This window comes from Bactrocera oleae, chromosome 3 (genome assembly GCF_042242935.1).
Source record: "Bactrocera oleae isolate idBacOlea1 chromosome 3, idBacOlea1, whole genome shotgun sequence".
Taxonomy (NCBI): Eukaryota; Metazoa; Arthropoda; class Insecta; order Diptera; family Tephritidae; genus Bactrocera; species Bactrocera oleae.
The window spans coordinates 57914596-57925968 of record NC_091537.1 but is presented as its reverse complement, the minus strand read 5'-3'; the positions used below and the strand labels follow the sequence as shown (position 1 = coordinate 57925968).

At 39.6% G+C, this 11373-nt stretch overlaps 1 protein-coding gene across 2 annotated transcripts; it reads right to left on the bottom strand.

Moving 5' to 3' along the window:
- Window positions 1-2486: 2486 nt before the first annotated feature.
- Window positions 2487-4738, bottom strand: LOC106622404 (pescadillo homolog). 2 transcript variants are annotated; one of them, XM_014241565.3, is made up of 5 exons: window positions 4578-4738; window positions 4250-4483; window positions 3095-4193; window positions 2846-3042; window positions 2487-2792 (listed from the first exon to the last, which is right to left on the bottom strand). In XM_014241565.3, the coding sequence occupies exons 1-5, from the start codon at window positions 4593-4595 to the stop codon at window positions 2571-2573; spliced, it is 1770 nt and encodes a 589-aa protein (XP_014097040.2). In that variant the 5' UTR covers window positions 4596-4738; the 3' UTR covers window positions 2487-2570. The 2 variants fall into 2 exon arrangements, with proteins under 2 accessions (XP_014097040.2, XP_014097041.2); XM_014241566.3 differs by having other exon boundaries at window positions 2487-2789.
- Between the last annotated feature and the right edge of the window lie 6635 nt (window positions 4739-11373).

The following is an 11373-nucleotide window of genomic DNA, read 5'->3' as shown; positions in this document are numbered from 1 at the left end:
ATACAGCAGTCGATATAAATTTCGAATCCCAATATTTTTTAAACTGAAAGGAATATTGAAAAAATTTAAACGCTATATTTTAGAGTAAAGAATTTCATATATATAATGTACTTCATTTATTTAAAAAATATTTTATTTTCAACTATATGTACATAAAATTAAAATTACTGCTAAATTTCAGGTCACAGCTTATTTGATACAGATATTTTTCCATCACGAGGCGCCAGCTTGTCGCACCGCATAACTGTATTTTATTTTGCCATGCATATTGGCGTCGTTTATGATTAGTTTTAAATATTTTTTAGTGTGTTATAATAAACCATGGAGACAGCAAGTGCGTTTATATAAAAATGGGTCGTCGTACAACAATTGAGCAGCGTGAACTGGTCATAAACAAATTTAAAAACGGTAGATCGGTTCGACAAATTGGTGAAATTGTGAACCTTAGTGCCTCCACTGTACAGCACATCATTGAGCGATATTTACATGAAAATCGAGTGGAAAGTAAAGGCAGAAGTGCGCCAAACAAAATTTTTAGTGCTTCCGAAGAGCGCTATATTGTTCGAAAAATCAAGGTAAACCCCAAACTATCAGCTCCAAAATTGGTTGTGGATGTTCATCAGGAATTAGGAAAATCATGTAGTGCTGAAACTATCCGCCGCGTACTCCGCGAACATGATTTTAATGGTCGAGTTGCTCGTAAGAAACCATTTATTAGTAAAAAAAACCAAATATGTCGACTAAAGTTCGCTCAGGAACATGTTTGTAAGACCCATGATTTTTGGAACACGGTTATATTTTCAGACGAGTCGAAATTCAATATTTTTGGGTCCGACGGCATGTCTTACGTTTGGCGAAAAAAGAATAGAGAGCTAAATAAGGAGAACCTAAGAGCTACAGTGAAACATGGCGGTGGAAGTGTGATGGTTTGGGGTTGTATGTCCTCAGCCGGTGTAGGAAATTTGGAGTTTATTGAAGGGACAATGGACAAAAATATGTACCTTAATATCCTGAGAAGTAATTTGCTGCAAAGTGCCGAGAATCTTGGTATAAAAGAAAAATTCCGCTTTTATCAAGATAACGACCCAAAACACAAAGCAGCAGTCGTTCAATCCTGGCTCATATGGAACTGTCCCCATTTGATGACACCCCCGGCACAGTCACCTGATATGAATGTTATTGAAAATTTGTGGGCTTTATTAGACAAAAACATTCGAAGCCACAAAATTTCGAACAAAGAGGAATTGAAAAGGGCGCTACTAGAGGAATGGCAGAAAATTACCCTAGAAACCACACAAAAGTTGGTCCATTCAATGCCAACCAGGATCCAGGCTCTTGTTAAGGCGAAAGGCTTTCACACAAAATATTAAGAATTTAAGATTGAAAGTGATTTGTTTTTGTTATTTTAGAAAGAATTGAACTGTATCAAATAAGCTGTGACCTGAAATTTAGCAGTAATTTTAATTTTATATACATATATTTGAAAATAAAATATTTTTTAAATAAATGAAGGACATTATATATATGAAATTCTTTACTCTAAAATATAGCGTTTAAATTTTTTCAAAATTCCTTTCAGTTTAGAAAATATTGGGATTCGAAATTTATATCGACTGCTGTATCAAATAAGCTGTGATCCACTGTATCTGTTCTGCCAACTCAATCCTCCTAAAATCGTTGGACAGGCAGGAGTGCTAAACGGTTTTCACCTCGAAGTGGCGCATCTATGTTCGGGTGATATCCTGTTTGGCAACAATTAACAGGGGGATGTATATATTGAATATTTCGAACTTGACATCACCTGACCGGATAGCTATTCCCTGGCATTCAAGTGTAGTATCTCTGCGGTCGTTGTCGACATCGATGAGAGCGCATCTATCGTAACGCGTTCCCGGCTCATAAATGCAACTGTCTCTTCGATCTTACTGTGGAGTCCGTTGCAGTTAAATTGTAAAAGTCAAGTTTGTCGCTCGTATCTAGGTGCATGGTTCTGATTAAACTGGGAGTCAGGCTGCCAATTTGAGCTCCTTAGAACCGTAGAATTCCTTTTTTGGCCACTCAACTGGAGTGGCGGCGCAGTGCGCGAACTGAGTGAAATTTGCAAGGCCGTAGAGACTAGTGTCGCAGTTTTACAACGTTTTATGATGATCGGTTATGTCGTTTCGGTGTAAAAGCATATCAAACTTACATTTATATTATTAGTAGGGATTTAGTATATATTCACATAAATTCATATTTCTTGTGTCTCTATTTTATTTGTACGTACAATTTTTCCGCCATCTCATCACACATCTGTTCGGATCAGCTCAAAGTACAACGAAAACAACTGCTTTGCAATATCCAAATTTCGACACTTTCACTTACTATAGAGTTGATTGTATTTGATAATATACGAAATTTCCTTCGGTTGCTAGACAATATTCTAGCGTAATGTACAATTTGGTATTCTGTTGTCAAATGGCACGCGTAAGTAAAGATACGTAATATGGGGTTAATTTAAACAATGTATATTAAGTAAATGTTCATATATTCTCTTATACATTAATCAGATATATATGTAACTATAATTATTAATTAGGAATTCTTTGTGCGTCAATATTTCGCCGTTTCTTTTTCAATAGCCACTTTTCCTTTTCTTTAACTTGTTTTTCGCGTATTAATTTCCTAAAAAGGTTGCGATGACGAGACTTTACCATGCGCGCTTGTAACCGATGTTCATCTATTTCATTCTTTCGACGGATGTTTTTATTTTCCTTGTGGACTTTACCAGCCTGAACACTCATAGACAACTTCTAAAATAAAATTATTTTAAAATATTAAATAAATTTATATAACCATCGGCTACTTCTTCGCGTTGTTGTTTTTGCATTTCCTTCTCAGCAACTTCAACATCATCGTCATTTTGCCCTTCTTCGTTTTGCATATGACCATACTCCTCAAAATCTGCCTTTTCTTCCATATATGCTATTTGTAATTGCTCATCATCCATGGTGCTACTGTCTATTATTTCTTTTTCTGAACACCCAGCATTTTCCTCAACAGCTATAAATTTATATATTAATCAGTAATACAAGAAATTTGTGAAAAATCTTACATTTCTTTTGATTGAAATCAGACTGATTTTTGTTTTCATGTTCCTCGGGTGGAACGTAGGAATCCCGGTTACTGTCAACGAATGGAGATAAATGCGGCGGTAACACAACACCTTCAAAATAACTGTTTGTTGGAAGTAGTGTGCGCTTATTTACGCAATCGAATACCCATTGTGGTTGAATATAATCACGGGATATATATTTTTTACTTAGTATTGGTCTGTCGACAATTTGATGAGTAATAGTTTCATCGCTTTCATCATACGTGGCTCCAACAAACACTGTAGAGTCCCAAGAAATTTTACCTCCAAATGATCGTATCAAAATTACTATTGGTTCTCGTGGTACTTCTCTATTGATATAAAACTTTAAACCTTTAAAAAGAGAACGCAGTGCCTTAAGTTCTTTTGCTTCCTTTTTTAGTTTCCGTATACGATTTGAACTTTGACTCTGCTCAAGAAAATCTAGGTCCATGATCTCAATTTCGTCTTCTAGTTCATTTTCTATGAATATTAAATCAGAATTAAGCGCCGCGATACGATCTGATACATATGATAATTCGTCTTTAAAATTGTCTTGCAAATCATTATGTATTTCTGACCGAAATTTAGGTGGGTAAGTATAACCTACACTATGGTAAAGACGATAATTTACAAACCCAAGCAATATTGTATAAAACTCAACAAAAATCGACATAACCTTAAAATCCACTTCTGCTTTTGAATGAGGCTTAAAAGGATAATGATGTGGCATAATCCACGTAACTTTTTGCCCCTTAATATCCGCTTGAAAATAAAATCCTTTAATCGATATGAAAACTTTCCGAATTGATTTTGAACTGATAATATAATGCAGGAATTCTATAGTAAGCCGTCTACATAAAAACGATTGATCACGTGGAATTAAACGTAATGAAGGAAATGTGCTGAATAAGAAAAGTAACGTCAAGCAATCATCGAGGTCTTTAATTGCATCAATAAACGTTGGATAACGTTCCTTTACAATATGATCTATTCGCAATTCTGGATATAATGCCAAGCGCCTCTTTAAATTACGAAAATCTTTTATAGCGCGATCTCTCCCAGTTTTTTTTGCAAAAATCTAAAAGGTATAGAATGTATTGACACTATTAACAGAAAAATTAGTAACAAACCAACCTTGTAGTCTCTTAGCGTCCAAACAATAGGCTCATGAAGGAGAAACCGTATATCTTTCGCATGGTATAGTATTTTAATATCAGAAGACCCCTTTTGAGCTCTTCTACGATGTTTAGGCTCACGTGGATAGACACCTTTTATTATACATAGGCGGCGAAAATCGTTCAACGACAATTGTAATTTACGCAAAGCCGCGCGGCGCGTAATATATTGCGCTGCTTCTCCAGACTGATACTGTTAATTAGTTAATAATAAAATTATCAAATATAAGTAAACCGAATTTTTATTTAAGTAATAGATTTTTACTAAACAACACATATTTATTAACCTTTTTTAAACGACGCATTTTAAGCTTAGAAGACTTTTTAATCGGGTTTCTATAAAATAAATGTGTTCCAAAAAATTCGAAACATGTGTCTACAATGAGTTGAAGTCAAAAGCATGGTATAAGATCTATATATAAATTTACGATGGTCAAAAGGCAAATTACTAGAGCTAAAAAAATCGGTGGCACTATCAACATTATCGATAGTTTTATTTTCATCTCACTATCGATAATTTATTTTGAATATCGATGGTGTATCACTTATCTAGACTTACCAATAATTTTCATAAAATTGCAAAATTTCACTTAAGATATACTCTGGTAATTCCAGATGTAAAGTCTTATTTGGATAACTTGGTAGCCTTAAAATCATTTTTTTAAAATAAAATTCGGGAAAACTTTAGTATAACGTCCCACGCTTTCGGGGATAAAATGGGTATGGGCGGATAGAGGAGATCCTCCAGATCAAGAATATATATAGATACAGCCGGGGGAAACTTATAGTTTTCGAGATAATTGGGTTTAAAGTTCAAAATTTCGACTATTTAAAGTACGCATTTTTCCCATTTCGAATGAGTTATACACTTATATTTTCCACTTTTATATCCACTAACACTTCACTAATACGTTTGTACACATTTATTTTACATTATATAGTGCAAAAATAGTTTAATTCAATAATTGGATTATTGTTAAATTCTATTAATTCTGACAATAACAAAAGGGTTGCAAAATTTGAAATAACCAGTGTTACCTTATCGACATCTTTTGTAATTGAACTGAAAGAAATTAAAACAGATAATATCCCAAATTAGATTTAGATTAATTTTGAGGTATGCACCGCGACCTACGGTCTATTGTGCCCTCCCCTAAGTCATATCGTGTCATCTGGGCCCAGCATATTGATAAATTCCAAAATTCTGCTGGGTGCTAGTGAGGCGATACAATCCCTGTGTGGAACCATGGATCCCAGGGCCTTGATTCTGCGTCTGCAGACTGCTGTGCAGTTCATCAGCAGATGTTCGGGGATTTCCGGCTCTATGTCGCAGAACCGGCAGTTTGCAGAAGACTTGTTGCCAATGTATCTCCCTGTCTGCTCTTTCCTCCCTACGGAGGAGCTCTTTGATGGTATGTGGACCAACCGCTAAGTATGGTTCCGGGCCTACCATTCTTGTAGAGGCTGCAGAGCGAGCAAACTCGTCAGCTAGTTCGTTCCCAGCTATACCCCTATGATCAGGCACCCAAATAAGGTGCATTCGGTTGTGCTTAGATAGGCTGTTCAGCCGTTCTATACACTCCATCACTAAGAGAGATCTGACCTCATAGGCAGAGATCGCTCTTAGTGCCGACTGACTATCGCTGAGTATAGCGATACTTTTATTGCGATAGTTGCGTTGGAGATTTATTCCTACACACCGACTTATAGCATAGACCTCGGCTTGGAAAATGCTAAGGAAACTTCCCATGGGAATGGAGAGTTTGGTGCTTGGCCCAGCGGCCCCTGCACCAATCCCCTCCTCCGTTTTCGACCCGTCGGTGTACCACTTGATGGTGCAACCCCTTAGCAGCAGGTCCAGTGAAGAGTCATTCCCCTCAGATTTGCTGCAAGGGTTACTTGGAACTTCCTGCTGAAGTTTACTACTTTGGTAATGCTATCCCTTGGGAGAAGGGCTAGTGGTATTTCCTCACTTAGCTCTTTCATCTGCTGGGATGAGATTACCTTCCCTTTGCCAGCTCCCTCTGCTGTCATTTGGAGCAGAGTTCGTTTGGCAGTCTGTTTGATTACCAGGTGTAACGGTGAAAGTTCTAGCATGACCTCCAGTGCTGCGGTCGGACACGTTCGCATTGCTCCCGACGCGCAGATGGTGGCAAGTCTTTGCAGCTTCGACAGTTTAAGTCCTACCGAAGTCTGCGATGCTTTCGAACCCCACGATACCGCTCCATACGTGATAATCGGTCTCACGATCATGGTGTACATCCACCTGATAGACCTTGGGGAGCACCCCCAGGATTTTCCAGCAAGTCGGTTACACACCATGAGTGAGTTTGGAGCTTTGGTTAGGGTACGGTCCACGTGCTGATTTCATCGCAGTGTGGAATCCAGCGTGAGGCCCAGATACTTGACCGTGCTGGCCATATCAACCACTCTGCCGTCCAGGGATATATTTCTGAGGCCCGGCAGTGACCTCCGTCTGGTGAAGGGAATGATTGTAGTTTTGGCGGGGTTGATGTTTAAGCCAACCCCACTACACCATCCCTTGCCAGTACCAATCCCCTCTGAACGATATCGCAGAGTGTGTCTTCAAATTCTCCCCTAGCTAAGATAACAATGTCATCCGCATATCCCTGACAGCGGATTCCATTGCTAGTCAGCCGCTCAAGGAGATCGTCCACAACTAGGCTCCAAAGTAGGGGGGATAGCACTCCACCCTGTGGGCAGCCTCTTGTTGTTCCCAGACGAATTTTCGTTTCTCCTACTGCGGTTTCCGCCACCCTAGTGCGCAGTAAGGCTGCAATCCATCTGCGCACTGGTGCTGCCACACTCCTTTTCTCCAGTGCTCTTGACACGCTCTCGTGAGACGTGTTGTCAAAAGCACCTTCTATGTCGAGGAAGGCGCATAGCGTCACCTCGCCCCCATCTAACGAATTCTGGATCTCTAAGGTAAGCTGGTACAGAGCAGTGTTTGTTGACCTACCTGCTCTGTAAGCATGTTGCTTCTCATGAAGCGGTGAAGCCTTCAGCACCTTCGATCGTAATTCATGGTCTATGATCTTTTCCATACTTTTGAGTAGGAAGGAAGTAAGACTGATTGGCCTGAACGATTTCGCCAATGAGTAGTCTTTCCTCCCTACTTTGGGTATGAAGATCACCTTTGCGGTGCGCCATGGTTCTGGGATATATGCCAGCGCTAGGCTATCCCTCATCAGCCGAACAAGGTGGGGCAGTAGCACCTGCTCCCCCTGTTGCAGAAAAGCTGGAAGGATACCATCCGCACCCGGTGACTTATATTTTTCAAAGGAGGCCAGAGCCCACTTGATGGAGTCTGCAGTGAAGAGCTGTTTTGCGACTGTCCAGTCCAAGCGTAACGGCCTTCGTTCGACCATAGGTCGAATCTGGTATTCTTGAATCGTCTCCGGGAAATGCGCTAGTAGAAGAGTCGTAGCTCTTTCTTCTGCGCTGGACGTATAGGTCCCATCAGATCGTTTGATCGCTAGTACTGTGTCCGTCTTGCCTCTAGCCAGAGTCTTATGCAGTCTAGCTGCCTCTGGGGTAGAGGAGACGCTCTCACAGAACTTCCTAAAGCTCTTCTGTTTCGCGGTCCTAATCTCCTTATTGTAAGCAGTTAGGCTGCATCTGTAATCCTCCCAGTTTCCGGTGCGCTTAGCCTTATTGAATAGCTTGCGCACCGTTTTTCTTAGTACTGAGAGTTTACTAGACCACCAGGAGCATTTACCGCCCTTGGCGGTTGTCTTTAGGGGGCAGCTGCTATGATAAGCTTCTATAATGGATTGGTTTAGGGCAGACAGTCTGCTCTCCAATCCAGAAGCCGTTGCGCTTCTATCCAACTGCTCCCTACTGTTAATTCTAGTTGCGAGTAATTCCCTGAAAACGGCCCAGTCCGTGTTCCCAGGGATACGTTTGGGAGGGAGTTGCTTGACCCCCATCCCCAGCACGAATCTTATGATACGGTGATCCGACATGGAGGGTTCCGATGATACCCTCCATTGTAAGATCAGCCCTACCTCAGACTCGTTACTGAGCGTGATATCAAGCACCTCCCTTCTGACACTAGTTACAAAAGTGGGTTCGCACCCCACATTTGCTATACTTAAATTCTTACTGACTATAAACTCGATAAGAGACTCACCCCGTGTGTTGCAGTCCGTGCTGCCCCATTCGGTGTGGTGGGCATTCGCATCGCAGCCCATGATGAGGGGCAGTTTATTCCGCCTGCAGTGCTCTACCAGGTTGCCGATTGCCTCTGGGGGTGCTATCGGAGTCTGCCCCGGAAAATAGGCCGCTGCCACGAAGAAGTCCGCTCCGGTGCCGGACATCCCGTTGGTGGCAGGGGGGGTAGTCTGCCTCCCCTCTTCCTTTTCCGCTTACGAGCCCCACCGGAGGTCGCCCGTTGCGACTCCTCTGCATCCGAGCAGTTGCTCCTGCTTGAGAGAGTCTCCGTGGGGTTCTCTTTTGCTTTTTCCGCAGCGGCCGCAGTCGAAATCACCTGCTGAACGCCGCTGCACGAGGGCATGTCATCGTCGTCATCCCTGGCATGCTCCTCGAACAGCGCTCGCTATTCTGGCGAAAGGGCGTCCAGGAAGCTGAACTTTCGTTTAACCTATGATTCGCCCTTACCTGTACCGCTGCCCTTGTCGTTGCCAGAGTCCATAGTCGTTTGCTGTTGTTGTTGCCGAGATCCGTTTGATGTTGTTGTTGTGGTTTTGTTTTTGTTATTCATCTTGTTCGTACGACCCTTGGCTCGACGAGGCGAGCCGTCGGGTCAGCTTTCGGTAAGGGGAACAAAGAGTCCGCCGCGCCAGAGCTCCTTGACGCGGTAAGGCCACCGTTACTTCCCAATGCGGCCCGGTGTTGGGAAGGGTCCGTTAGAATACAGCCGAATTTACCTCCTGGCTGCAAATCATCCAATGGGCACGGGAGTCGCATAACACCCTGGATTAGGAGGTGGCAGCTCTTGGTTGTCGCACGCATACGGCCTCTGACAACCAGTGTGAGGGTGCAACCAGTTGGGAAATGCCGAGAATGCCTGCGATTAAGCCCCTGCACCACGGCAAGGTGCCTGCCATTCGCAGAGGAGCCCCAAATACAGGAATCCAAAACCTAGAGAAATAAACTATTACAAAGCATTGATGTTGAGTATTATGTTATACCCTCTATGACAATATTACTTTTTTCTTGTAGAACTTCTTTTTGCGTTGGCGGCCTTCGGCCGCGCTTCAAAACAAATAACCCTGGTCGGTCCAACACCGGGTGTATCAAAATATTTTTCGCGCAGAACTTCTTTTTTGTTGGCAGCCTTCGGCCGCCCTTTAAAAAAATAACCCTGGTCGGTCCAACACCGGGGTGTATCAAGGTTTTTTTGCGCAGAATTCCTTTTTGCGTTGGCGGCCTTCGACCGCGCTTCAAAAAAATAACCCTGGTCGATCCAACACCGGGGTGTATCAAGGTTGTTTTGCGCAGAACTTATTTTTGCGTTGGTGGCCTTCGGCCGCGCTTCATAAAAAAAGAACCCTGGAAAACGAATTAGTCAAGCGTTTGTGGATATAAAAGTGAAAAATATAAGTGTATAATTCATTTTAAATCGCAAAAATACGTACTTTAAATAGTTGAAATTTTCAACTTTAAACGTAAATATCTCGAAAACTATAAGTTTCCCGCGGCTATATCTATATATATTCTTGATCTGGAGGATCTCCTCTATCCGCCCATACCCATTTTATCCCCAAAAGCGTGGGACGTTATTCTAAAGCCGACCCTAAATTTCCTAAGTTCATTTTTAAAATTATATATATATTAATTAAAATTACTCTATTTTTTACAGTTTAATTAGGCGTCGGATGAAGTAGAAGGAATGTTGTGGATATACTGGGAATTAGGTAAGAATTTCTAATCATCGTAAAGGGGTGGTAGAGAAAGAATCAGCTGATGTAGTACCATGTTTTATTCTATAAAGATACTGCAACTTCAACAAATAATTTATTTTAAGAGTCTATATATTTAAAAACTAAACTTAGAACTATATAACAATATGGTAATTTATTTATGTTAAGAGTTATATGTAAAATATTGTACATATTATAATCGCTAAATGCTGAAATACAGACACAGCTACCTGATATGCCTACCGTATTTTAAACTATAAAGATATTGCAACTTCCAAAAATAATTTATTCTAGAAGTCTATATATTTAAAAAATTAACTAAGAACTATATAATAATATGGTAATTTTTTATGTCAAAAGTTGTAATAAAATATTGTACAAACATATATCCATCGCTAAATGATATACATATCTATACTTAATATTATAAATGCGAAAGTCCGTTTGTTTGTTAAGCTTTCACGCAAAAACTACTTAACAGATCATCATGAAATTTTGTACATATACTCTTAGAGGTGTCAGAATGAACATAGGATACTTTTTATTACAAAATTTATAAATTTTTTACGGATTATTAAAAAAATTATTTTGGAAGATTATATATGTTTGGAAAATAAATTTGAAAACTTTGAAATTGAAAAAAAAAGTTTGGCAGAAATGATTGTTTGTCGAAAAAATTATAAATGAAAGAAAACATAAATGTATAAAAAACGTAAATCAGAGAAATAACACAAATATTATTAGTTACTCTTATTAAATATAAAAATGCGTCGAAAGCGGAAATATATATAATATATCTTTGTTGTATTGATTCAATAAAGTATATTTTAAAATTTGAAAATTCATTGCATTTAGTAATCCAAGCCAAGCAATAAAATATATTCTTTATATGGATCCATATCTACTATAATGATATCAGTTATTTATTTGATGGATTCGATGCGAGCAAAGCCGCGGGTAAAAGCTAGTATGAATAATAAAACGTAAATAAAATTTGTGATTAAATAAATCTATTCTTAAATTAGAGAAAACATCGGCACAGTAACTATTTTTTTGATATAAGTACAATTATAAATTTTGCTTTATTGTTTAAATGTATTATTATCACTTGTATGACAATGATAAGTTTTGCTTTTTTGATTATAAACATAAATTAATAACTAAACTATTAAATATT